The following is a 13,673-nucleotide window of genomic DNA, read 5'->3' as shown; positions in this document are numbered from 1 at the left end:
AAAATAGCGAAATCATCATCAGGAAACATACATGAATTCGGAGAATTACTTTTTACCTCACATGGGTCACGCTGTAGCTTTTCCAAGGCCTCATCCTTGGCTTGCAACTGTCGTAGCAAACTATGTTTCTCCTCTTTCTCTTCTTGTAGGGGCATCTTCAATTCAACGTTTTCTACTTGAAGACTCTGGTTGTTGTGATTCAGTTCTTCTAGGGCCTCTTTCGTGGCTCGCAACTGAAGCTGCAATCTCTCCTTCTCCTCTCTCTCTTTTTGTAGAGCTTCATACATTATTTCCACCTTTTGGGAAATTTTGAGCATGGTCTCATACATTGATTTGTCATCTTCCATCGCTGCACGTTCCATTGTTCACGCTCGCAATTCACATCCACGCAAAGAGCGCTCCAATACCAAACTTGATCCGAGTTGACTCAACTCCCGGATTTAACCAAGATCTTTTGCTTTCGTGATGTGATTAGAATTGCATTTAAAAGAGCATAAAGGAACATATATGCATGCTGTAAAGAAGAAGGAACATGACAAGAATCAACAACATAAAACACAAGACGTTGATAACGGAGTTTGTCCAGGAGGGACTACGTCTCCGGGCCCCGGTGTCAAGATGGTGTAGGCCGTTGCATTAAGTGTTGGAAAGAGTGATGATGTACATGCATGTGTTTTCTCTATCATACAAGGAATATGCCCTCACGCAAGAGTGGCTCCAAGAGATGTTCCGCTGCAGGAACTCTCATTCAAAAAAGGACTCCTATTAGCATGACATAATTTCACGTATGTTAATAATGAGCATCTCGCCAACATGGCATCAAAGGGATCTCAATTCAAACATACATGGAGAAACATGAGTGTCTCGTCGACATGACGACAAAGGTATCTCAATTAAAACATGACAATAAGTACATCTCACATCAAGAACAAAACAAGATCCCACATCAAACATCAAACAGGGTTCTATACAACACAATGCATCTCAAGCAAAGAGACAAAGAAGTACATGATCACACTGCATGTACCTCACATCAAGGAGTTATCTGAAGAAGAGGATGATAAATTGCTGGACCTGGCTGTACCATCAATCTCATGGTGTCAAATATCATGGAAATGACTGCGCGCACATTAGATGCTGACACCTGCACTCTACTTTGAAAAGTGGCTGAAAAATGGAATGATCAAATGGAAAATCTGATTACACCATCAAATTTGTGGCATCGAATAGTGTAAAATCAATTGTCAAATTTCTGAATTCTAACAAAGTGAAAATCTGGGGCTACAGGAATCTTTTAGATTCCCCTTAGATTCCTCAAAGATTTCCTCCTCTGGGTCATTTGAAGATCCATTGCTCAGATCAAAATTCTGTCTGTGCCATCAGGTTCATGTTGCTGAGAGGTATAGGATCGACATAAAGTTTGTCCAATTTGGACATTGGAAAAATTTCGCCTTCCTAAAAATTGGGCTCAATCATGGTTCCCCCTGCCTCTTCTACATGCTCATGGTTCCAACTGCAACTCATTAAAAATTTGTCTCGAAAAGTGTGTCATGGTTCCGCTCCTGGTTCCATCTGGGCAAAGCATGATTTTGCTTGTCACAATTAAAATATTATAATCCTCGATCTCCGTGTCGGGTCCGTCCTCCCCCGTTCGCAATGTGCAAGAGAGTTTAAATATCATTTCAGTATTCAAAGCACCAGGCTCATGGCGCAATGGTGGCAGAGTCGGCTTATCTGGGCGATGGTTTGGGTTCGAATCCCCCGCCTCCCAATAATAATCCATGGTTGGTAAAATGTTGTGATCGTTTAAATATTTAGGGCGCGCAATTATCTTTTTTTGTAACCGGTTATGATTTGATGATTTGATGGTTGGCGTGAGGTGTGATACAGTGCGGTTTGGGTTGGTTTGGCATAGTGCCACATGGGGCCGCCCGATGGGGGCTGGCCCACATGGGCCAGGCGGGTTCAATCCTCGCCGGCTCCACATTACATTGCATTTAATTTTATAACATAGTGGTTGGGTGTGGGTCGGGTCCATCGGAGGTGGCCCGCCCACCCCATTTAATTATACAATTATGTTATGTGGTGGTTGAGGGGGGGCAGCGGGGGTTATGTCCCGTCGGCCCATTTTGATTTTATTTTATTTTTAATATATTCGACCAACACGGAAGGCCGGGGTGGCGGGGGTGGTGGCCCACCACCCCTATTCATATTTTTATTTTTAATTTTATGAAATAGGGGCATTTTTTCGATTTTGTCTAATATAAGAGATATTAGACAAATTAAGTATCCAACAAATTCGCCTGCTCCTCGAGAGCCAGATTCCCTGTCCGGGACTCGGTCAATTTGTAGGACACTTAAACTTGGCCCACATGGCAACTTTCACCAAAAATTTGACTGGCTCTTTCTCCCTCATACGAGCTCGGATTTGAGTGCCGTTCACACCGTTGGAATTAGGGCGATGAGCAGTTCGATCTGGTGCTGGTTTGGGAGAAATATGACCACTTTGAATTTTGACCCTTCCTGAGGCCTCTGGGACTTCTGCATGTGTCTAGAGCCACCTGGATTAAGGCATTAAGATGCTTCCTGAAGGAGAAATGAAAGAAACGCTGATGGATACGTTTCTGCAGACTACGATAAAAGATCAAGGGTCTACTTCAACTCCTTCAAGCAAAGGTGCTATCACAAAGACCCTCTTTGCTGATGCTTCATATGAGAAAAACACTAAATCATTCCAAAGAAACAATTAGCAAGATAAACAAGGAATACTCACATTAAATGAAGTTAGCCATGAAATAAAAATTTTGATGAAAGAGATTAGTGAACTTGGAACTAAGGTTTCCAAAATAGAAAAGGGGAAAGAGGAGCAGGAAGATTACATCTCAGAACAACAACCTCTTTTCAAAAAGAATACTAATGTGGAAATTTATGAGGTCAAGACAGACGATTTCTCAGGATTAAGCAGTATGAAAATCATGGCAGTCCAGCACCAACCATACCATGTCATGCTCACATTCAAAATACAAGGGGAAGTATTTATTATAAAGACTTTGTTAGACACAGGGGCTCACCTAAATGTGTTAAATATGTTGATTTTGGGTATTATCGGATGTGCTCTAGCCATGAAAATTGGTGGAGAGGCTAAGGCACATGAGATCTCCAAGACCTAGAAATCGTTTGGAGAAATTCCACCCGGATGAGGAGTTATTAAAATAATTAATATTTTTAATGGGTTCCTAAGTCTAAACTTAGGAAAATAAAAATATTAATGTGTATTAATAAAACATGGGTGAGAAAGTTCTAAGTGACGAGGATCAAGCTAGTTCAAATCCTAGCCGTTGATTAGGGACTTAATCTCGGCTGTTGATTCATCAACATGAAAATTATAAGAGGAGGCTTGAGGGTTAGTTGAAGATACACCAAGTGATCAAAGAATTTGATTTTCTGGGGCAAGGTTTGTTGAGAAAATCGAGTTAGTGATCAGAGTTGCAGTGAGGGGCAGTTCAGTAAGGGATTTTATCCAAGGCTAAAGAATACATAGGAAAGAGGCAGTGCAGTGCTAGGAGAGACAATGCAAGCCTTGGAAGGGCTGACGCAGAGGACGTATAAGGCTGACGCTGGGCCTCAGAGGCAACGGTGGGGAGATTCTGTGGGGCAGACTGGGAGCAGATTAGAAGATTTTGAGCCAGGAGAGGGTGATGCAGTTCTAGAGCAGTGCTTGGAGCAGCGTTCGCTGTCCAACATAGGGAACAGTCAGAGTCACTGTGGGGTTTGATCATTCGCTTGCTGATTTGCCGGAATATCTGTCTCTGGATAGAGGTAGTACTGCCAAGGATATGCTTTGTTTGGTGAGCCCTTTCTGGCACCCTAGTTGCATTCACGAATCTGCTTAATAATACAAACCCTCTATATGCTGCACTAGTTTTCCCAAATTGGGTTTTTCCGGGGACTATTGTCCAAAAATAACGTTGTCGCTTGTGTTATTGTCTCTATTTATTTCAGTGCATGATTTATATATTTGTGAAGGCTACAATAGTGTTTACTTTGATGTTTATGCAATTAAATAACTTGTTAATGTAAAAAACAAGTAGGAGATTGTAAACCAGTAATTGTAGACTGTAGTAGGGGTTTCTGCTGTGTTAGATTAAGGAATTTTCACAAAATAAAACCTCAATTCCTGCAAAATACTGGGTTAAGGCAAAAAGAGAAGTCATAGGGTTGGGAAAACAAGAACACAACTTCCAATATGAAGTCCCTAAAGCCACCCTCTGCCTAGAAAACCACTGCGTAAACATCAAATTTGCAGTAGGGGGTATTCCAGTAGACTGCATCCTAGGAAAACCATTCCTTGCTGCTGTAGAACCCCATGGATCAGCAAGAGTAGATGATGGCAGATTTGGATATTTTATTTTTGTTCCAGATCAACAAGGATATTTTCAACCTATCACATTGCCTTTTGTATCAACATCAAGAATCTCAACTATGAAAATTTCTAACAGGAAATTTTACTGTAGTAACTGATTTATTTCTCCTACTTATTTTCCACAATAAGTTATTTACAAAACCCTTCAGTAAACATCAAAGTAAATTCTGCTGCAGTTTTCACATAATAGCATAGAGAAAAGAACAATGAAATACAAACACAAGAAACAATCGTATCAACATAGTTATTTTTGGACAATAGTCCCTAGAAAAACCCAATGTGGGAAAACTGTTGCAGCAGATGAGGGTTTATGTATTATTCTTCAGCAACAATCTCTTTACAAGGAATGATTTGTAGAACATAGAGAAACCTCTGAGAAAACACTTGAGATAATTTTCCTCCACCCTTTGGAGAAATTCTGACACCCAAAAGATCCTCCAGCCTTCACTGCCTCACCTCTGTGTCATCTCTGCGTGAGGACTACGTCCCTTGCTGCGCTGCCTCTCTAAGCTGTCCCTCTACACTGTCTCTCTGATGCACTGCGTCCCCTCCTCCTCAGTCTCCGAATGATGCTGATACCCTCCTCTTCCTTCACCCTGCAACTCTTCTTCTGAAATCGAACTCTTACTCCTTGAGAATCGATTTCCCTCGAGTTACTGAGTATTTGTCCGGTGTGTCTCCAAATGAATTTCAAGTCTTTGTTTATACTTTTCTTGTTGAGATATCAATGGTCGTGATCTAATCTCTAATCAACGACTAATATTAAATTAGACTTGATCCTCGTCTCTTAGAAGCTTCTCACCCATATTTTCATTAAGACCCATTAATATTTTAATTTTCCTAAGTTTAGACTTAGGAACTCCATTAAAAATATTAATTATTTTAATAAAATACAATCCGGGTGGAATTTCACCAAACGATTTCTGGGTCTTGGAGATCTCATGTGTTCTAGCCCCTCCACAAAATTTTGGAGCTAGAGCACATCCAATGCTACCCAAAAAATCAACATCAACCATGGTCCAAGCTATGTAGGAATTAGGACAAAAAGAAAAACGTCTAGAAGAGCTCAAGGATATAAAGTCATACTTGAAGATTGAAGAATGATTGAAGCAAGGCGCATTCATCAGAAAAATAGAAGGATTAAAGGGACAGTTAGAGAAAGAATGTTGTGCAGAAGAACCAAATGCTTTCTGGCATAGGAAACAATACATTGTGGAACTGCCCTACAAGGCAGATTATAAAGGAAAAGCTTGTAAAAGTAGAGCCACCCCCATGAATGAAGAATATAGAAAGCTCTGCTAGAAAGAGATACAAGACCTTTTGAAGAGAAAATTGATAAGAGAATCAAATAGTCCCTGGAATTGTTATGGCTTCTATGTAAATAAACTTTCTGAACAGATTAGAGTACCTAGATTGGTGATAAATTATAGGCCGTTAAATAATGTTTTGGCTGATGATACCTATCCAATCCCCCATAAGGGAAATCTTATATCAAAAATTGCAAGGGCAAAAATATTTTCAAAATTTGATATGAAATCAAGCTTTTGGCAAGTATCAATCAAAGAAGAAGATCGGTTCAAGACAACATTCAGTGTCCCCTCTGGACATTATGAATGGAATGTTATGCCATTCAGCCTCAAGCATGCCCCTTCCAAATTCCAAAAAGTTATGGATTTGGTATTTAGGCCATATTTTGATTGGCTGATGATGTTTTAGTATTTTCCAAATCATTAGATGAACACTTCAAGCATGTAAATAAATTCAAGCAGATAGTCAAAAGTAGTGGGTTAGTTTTGAGCAAGAAAAAGATGGAAGTCTTTCAGACCAAGGTCAAATTCCTTGGACATACCATAGAAAATGGCCAAATTTCTCTCTAGTAGCATGCAGTAGCATTTGCAGACAAATTCCCAAACGAGATTAAAGACAAAACCCAACTTCAACGATTCTTGGGTTGTCTCAACTATGTCTGCAATTTCTACAAAGATTGTGCACAAGATAGAAAGATGCTAAATCAAAGACTTCAAAAGAATCCAGAACCATGGACTACAACACATACCACTGATGTTAAAAAGATTAAAGAAAAGGTAAAAATGCTTCCCATTCTGTACATCTCTGATGAAAGTCTCTATAAAATTGTTGAAACTGATGAAAGTGACATAGGATGGGGAGGAGTTGTCAAGCAAAATAAAGAAGATCAAGAACATATTATCCAATTTGCCTCAAGTGTTTGGAATCCTGCAGAGAAAAACTATTCAACTATTGAGAAAGAAGTAAAAGTTGCCTGTAATTGCATTGATAACTTTGATATACACCTAATAAACAAAAGATTTCTTCTCAAAACTAATGCTTCAGCCATGAAGAAGGTGCTAACCAAAGATATCAAGAAACTAGGCAAGCTCTCTTCACAGACGTTGATTTTGAAATTGAACACATAAAGGGCAGTAAAAATTGTATTCATGATTTTCTCAGTAGAGAAAATCTCCAAGAACATGCCCATCTAATGGTTATAGTAATTGAATGGGATCTTGTTCTTAGTCATGAAACTCTAAGAGAAATTCCAAACTCCATGAAGTGGTAAGATTATATAAATTCTTGGAAACCAACTTGGCAGCTTCGAAACACTCAGGTCTTAGATGCAAATCTCCAACCTCATGGAGATCTACAACATTTGGTCCCAGAACGAAAGGTTTATCCAAAATCCAGCAAATGGATCCATGATATGGTTTTTGACCATTCTAGACATCTGGCAAATCTGGCAGAAGATGCCTTAAACCTTCATTTCAAAGAGCTTAGCATAATTTGGGGAGAGGAAAATAATAAATTTAATATTTTCCACAAATATTATGTGATAAATAGAGCTAGAGATCCAGATTTCCATAGACTCTAGTGGCTTCAACACAATCCATAACTTATTTTCCCTGATTCTGTTTATGATTTCTCTGGATATAAAAAGTTATGGTGGATCCTACTTTGCAGAGACAAACTAGATGGTACCTATTATACTCTCTTAAAATTTGGATCACTATTTGTCACTCAGCTACTACATCAGCCAGACTGGTTAAATGTATAGTGGACATAGTTCAGCATCAACAACACTGCTATGGACCCCATTTATTTCCAATCAGATTACAGACAAGAATGCGAAGAATGTATGGATTGCTTTCACCAGCCTTATGAAACTCTAGCAGATTTAAACAAATTCACCGATGATGGGACTAAACATCACCAATGGGTAGTCATGACAAAAATAAAGCATCAAATAGTACTTGGGAAGCCCATGATAGTTTGACGCATCTTTTCTAAAGCATGGGACACCAGTGGAAGATATTCCAAACAAAGATTCCCTGGCACAAATATGTTGGGAACATAATTATTGTACATATATACATTTATCGTGGGCTTTGCACGATAAAAGCATCCACTATGTGAAATAATGTAAAAGTCTAGTCATTTGACGATGAGTGTGATTGGTATCGTTGGATTCCAATAATATCTCCATTATGTAAATAAAGGTATTGACGGAGGCCTTACATCTCCACTTTGTATACTTTATAGGACGATTCTCTGTCCCAAAAAGTCATTATTACAAGACTTTATGGGACGATTCTCTGAGACTCGGAGCACTTCTTTGACGATTGGTGCAACTTGACCCACATCTCAGAGCATCTACGGAAAAGACACTAGTCAGTATCAATAGTACCATAGGATTCCTTTTGTCCCCTCCCAACTTCTTATAAATAAGGGGGAAGAGAACCATTTGGGGCATTGGGAGTTTTGAGAGAGATTGAGAGAGCTCAGTGTGTAAGAGTCTAGGAGTTGAAATTTTGAGAAGCCTGCGCATTAGGACCTATGAGCCTGGTGAGAACCTAAAGTGGCCGAACTTTCATAGGTGAAGAGTCCTTTGGTTTAGACTACTCTGGTTCATAGACAGAGTCTGCAACAGGCCAGGAAGCCTCTGGTTCCTAGCTTATAATGAGCTAGTATAATTGGTAAATGCCTTTGCAGTCAATCTCTAGTTTGGCCTGAGATAGTTTTGTGTCTTGTTGATCTTTGGATCTATTTGTAATACTCATCTACTATAACATCCAGTTTCTTTAATAAAAAGAAGAAGTTCCATTCTGTGTTATATCTCTACGTATAAACTTTTTGTGATTGAGTGAAGTTCGTCTGAGGTTCATCTGAGGTTCACTTAGGATCCTCGAGTGCAGTTTGCTTGTATAGGCAAGAGGCCGTTGAAAAAGCGTGTTTGCATTGGATCTGTTTGAAGGTTCGTGTCGCTCAATCCAGAATCATTTTCATCTGCAAGCTTCATTGAGCTTGGTGAGAACCTAAAGTGGCCGAACTTTCATAGGTGAAGAGTCCTTTGGTTTAGACTACTTTGGTTCATAGACAGAGTCTACAACAGGCCAGGAAGCCTCTGGTTCCTAGCTTATAATTAGCTAGTATAACTGGTAAATGCCTTTGCAGTCAATCTCTGGTTTGGCCTGAGATAGTTTTGTGTTTTGTTGATCTTTGGATCTATTTGTAATACTCATTTGCGGTAACATCCAATTTCTTTAATAAAAAGAAGAGGTTCCATTCTGTGTTATATCTCTGCACATAAACTTTTTGTGATTGAGTGAAGTTCGTCTGAGGTTCATCTGAGGTTCGCTTAGGATCCTCGAGTGCAGTTTGCTTGTATAGGGAAGAGGCCGCTGAAAAAGCACGTTTGCATTGGATCTGTTTGAAGGTTCGTGTTGCTCAATCCAGAATCATTTTCATCTACAAGCTTCATTCTCCATCGGAGGAAGCCTCTGTGACAAATCGTACGATTTTATAATAATACAACGTATGTAATATATGAAAAAATATACATATATATATATATTTTTTATAGGTGGGAAAATCTATCATAACTCAGTTATCAAACTAGCAGTGAGGACAACTATCTCTAGCTGTTATATAAAAAAAAAATATATGTATTATGTAATACTATACGTCGGTTTAAATTTTATATTATATTTTAAAATATTAATACATAATTAAAATTGAAGGTTATTTTATTTGGATTACAATCCTAATAACTACCATTCATTTTTAGTGAGTCTTATTTATGTACTATATGTACATTCATGTTATTTATATTATATTGTATTATGTACTGAATAAAATATATATAATACACAAATTTTGTGATATGGTATATTAATATATACAATTTACATTTATTAATTTATGTTACAATTTATTTACATGTATGCACATATTAATACTTACCTTAATTTATATGTTTTTCATCCCTTGTGAAAGATAATGAGAATGCTTACGTAGAGATTAAGTTGAAGCAAGACCAGATAGCTCAGCCGGAGTTCATTAATTTAAATTACCAAGATGATGAAATTGATCAAGAGGTCAAGTTTTATGTCGTCGAAAGACTTTTGAAGAGGTAGAGGCAATGGGGTGGTCAAAATCGATGTGCAACATCATTCAAGATCAAGCAACCAAAACAATAAAAAGGTGATATTCGCAAAAATTGATATGGGGACCCCTTTCATTTTAAGTAAAATGTAAGGGAATTGTTGGCATGGCAACATGACCTTATTTTCCTAGGGTTAGACTTTGCATATATGCATTTGGAAAAGTAAAAATATCATTTTACATGCATTTTTTAGCTGTTTATTATAGATTTTAGGACTGTCTTCTTGTTGTTGTTGTAAAATATTTGCATGCTATAAATTGTTTGTTAAAAACCTAGTTTATAACACCAAAGTGTAATTTTTTGATTGCATGTGTTTGGGTACCTATTTGAGCCTCTTTTGGTCTAACTAAGCCCTCTAGATTAAACCATAGGGACCTTTGAACTCACTCTCTTGAAATTATATCTTAAATCATCTGAAACCCTAATCATTGTATATTTGCTCTTGGGTGAATCTTGTAGTATAACCGTTAAGGGGTATTTAGCGTAAAGCTATTTGGATTACTTAATCATTAAGATCTATTGGGGAAGCCTCCCTTGTGGGGATTATATCCAACCACAAAATGTAGGGGAGTAGTTGTTGAGGTGACAGTCGTAACTCTCTCATTGTTGCTCTCAATCTAGATTGCTTAGTGAAATTTTGCACTGGGTGATAGATTTTTGCATTAGTAGGGATTTAACAACTTCCATGTTTATATGAGAGATATACACAATGAAACATTTGAACATGAAGTCTGGAATTTCAAGTGACTTAGCTTCCAAACCAAAATTATCAAATCACATGCTATTTACATATCAAGCTGTGTACCACTAGGGTTAGTAAAGCTGGGTTTCACAGAAAAGAATCACAAAAAATAAGCCTCATTGATGTCTTAGATTAGTTTGTCTAACCTATAATTTTGCTGATATGACGACAGGGTTGTTTCTCAAAAGAATTTATCTGTACACCTTGTTATATCAGTGATCTCAATATGTAATCTCAATATCTTTGCTTCTAAACCTTTCTCTATATTTTGTTTATCTGCATTTCCAATCTAGAGCGATTATTTTTGGCAAGGCAACTTTAGTAGAAGTTGACTAGGCACAATGGTGGACAAAGAAGATATATGAATCTATGATATTGGTTTAGTAACTTTTGTTCTTCCTCGTGTGTTTTCTGAGCAGTAGAGACTTGTGTGAAACCCCATTGGATAACTTGTAAATCTATACCATAATGTATTATGGCCTTCAATACATGTAAACTATTATTTAATTCTTAGCATCAGAGTGGGATAGGGCGCATACATTTATGAGACTGTCAATTGTGTTGCTGCAGAGTAAGAAGAGGTATTTGACTTATGGTTTCCTTTTGTGCAGGTACACAAGCTACTCAATCAAATTATTGGTTGGGATGCGTTCATGTGGAAGATGTTGCAAGAGCCCAAATTTTGCTATATGAAACTCCATCAGCATCTGGCCGCTATATTTGCACCAATGGTATAATTCATTTCAGTGACTTTGCAGAAGTAGTAGCCAAGATATGTCATGAATACCCTGTCCACAGGTATGACGTTTCATTCTATGCATTATTTATAAATCTCTCATAAGAATTGTGTCAAACAACTTGCATAGGTTCTTATGAGAAAAATTGAGCTATGTCACAAACATAGCAGCCACAATGCTTAGGCCACTCTGAAAATCCGGAGTTCAGATTATTGCATAGATATTAACTTCGAAGAGTAAGACCTTAACGTGGAGATGACAACCATTCATGTATAAAAGTTGTAAACTACAGTATGATACTAGATGACAAAGTTCTGCATGGAGACATGTAATGATCATACATGGTTTCAATTTGCAACCCCAAACTAATATTCTAAAACTGGGAGAAGAAGCTTTTGAGATTGGTGTGATTGATGGATCAATAAATTTGGTAGCAATACTGCACACTCTTAGCAGGCACATGCATTAAACTAGAGCTGCAAACTTCAGCGGCATACTGAAATAAAATATATTCTTAGTAGACTAGTTGAGATAACTGAAATGCGATTGTTTGATGTAAATCTCCATTGCCTCTATAAATACACATTTTACAAAAGGGCAAGAAAGCTATGAAAGGTGAGGTACCAAAAATATTTTCAAGGTAATTTAAATATAAAATATTACCAACCAATGGGAAGGATACACAGAAAATAGCTGATATTCACCTTGACGAGGAGGTAGAAAAAGAAGGGGGGTTACTTAAGCCTGTGATAATGGAGGAGGACAAGTCCAATATTTCCAAATTTGTATTCCATTGAATTTGTGGCACATTTTCCCTTATTTGTCTTACATTTTGAAATACCATACATTTACCTGCCCATGGTTTTGTCATACATGTTTTTGAAAACCTCACATTGTTTTCATTATATAGGTTTTTTGAAAATTTATATCGGGATAATGCATTAAACTGGATCGTTCATAGCCATGAAAGTGAAATAGATGACATTAATAAAATTTTACTTCATCTAAAGCAATATGGGAAGATTCTCTACCTGAGTACAGCCAAGTATTCCAAAGTTCAAACAATAGTTACATGTGTAAAGGCTCAAGCTTATGGTAAATCCAAATCCCTATTGTGTACAATGAACTTGGTATCTAGTATTTCTCCTTTGGGTTTTCTAGCATTTTTTGTTTAGTAAGAGTTAGCACTCATATTATTCCCTGTTACCCCTCTTCTAGCAGGGGTACTCTAGAACGTTTGACCACGCCATTTGTAAGCCCAAATTTGTGCAAATGGTAGCCTTGTAAAGCCATTTTGGTGTCTTTTGTGAAAGTATCTCCTAGATCCGTGATGGTGGACGGTCATTGCTGGTCTTTTTAGTTACATTTTCATGGTGCTTTGTTTTATGGCACTACTCACATCCCCCTAGTGGGTGGTATCTCCCTACCTTGAAGGGAATTCTTATGTTATAGTGTGATATGCGGTCATCATGGAGGTGGACCAACTAGTACTCATGATTTTTAGGAGCACTTAACTGTTTATCCCTATAAAGGTGATCACTTATTATACTCTTCCCCTCATTTTCCCTTTATCTCAGTGCACCCGTTTGTTCCCCATATGGACCATCTCCTTGTGTATGTAAACCTCTTTGGCCATGGCCATCATTCTTCATGGTAGTTTCACAATTCATGATGCATTTGTGCTCCCCAAGGCAATATCCCACATCTAAAAGGTAGTGAATGGGTTTGTTGCAACCTCCAATTCAAGAGAAATCAGCTCCAAGTCAAAGTACTCCAAACACCCTCTTGAAAGTGCCTTTTCTAGCTCTAGGGTACCTTCTAGAGGGGCTGATTTCATCTTTATAGCAGTCACAAGGTCAAGAGAGGCAACATGGCACATGTATTGAGCAAGCAAAATGCCAAATAAAGTCATAGATGCTCAATTGAACAAAGATCAACCTCAAAGAAAGCAAGTTTAATCCTCAAATCACACATAAAGCAGGAAAATGGACCAAATCCAAGAGCGTTGTCCACCTTTCCTAGCTGTTGGAGCTTGTCAAAGTCAAAATTGAAGAATCTTGAGGCAAATAATGGGGTCGTCAAAGTCTCCAAGCAATCCAAGAATTATTTCAAGCAAAGTCAAGTCATTTTGATGGAATGTTGTACCTTAAGGCGAAATCAACCCTCCTTTTGTCAAATTGAACCTCCTTTGATTGGAGATCACACCTCTTTTAAGGGTTTTAAGCAATGTAAAGGACAAATTTGTAACTTGACTTAGTCTCAAGTATTATGTGGATGAAAAGTCACCCTTTTTTGGGAGCAAAAGGAGGATAT

The 13,673-nt window shown here is 37.9% G+C and overlaps 1 protein-coding gene across 1 annotated transcript in view; it reads left to right on the top strand.

Moving 5' to 3' along the window:
* The window catches only part of LOC149184848 (phenylacetaldehyde reductase-like), a 195,589-nt gene that overhangs the window by 120,196 nt on the left and 61,720 nt on the right, over positions 1 to 13,673 (top strand). The window contains exon 4 of the mRNA XM_089417734.1: positions 11,235 to 11,421. Coding sequence (XP_089273860.1) covers positions 11,235 to 11,421 — 187 coding nt within the window. The remainder of the gene's footprint in view (positions 1 to 11,234; positions 11,422 to 13,673) is intronic.

The sequence above is a fragment of the Pinus tabuliformis genome, chromosome 3_2, assembly GCF_031772625.1.
Source record: "Pinus tabuliformis cultivar Carrire ecotype Pingquan chromosome 3_2, CPIR1, whole genome shotgun sequence".
In the NCBI taxonomy this organism is placed as follows: Eukaryota; Viridiplantae; Streptophyta; class Pinopsida; order Pinales; family Pinaceae; genus Pinus; species Pinus tabuliformis.
Note: the sequence above shows the minus strand (reverse complement) of the source record. Positions and strands in the feature narration are given on the sequence as shown.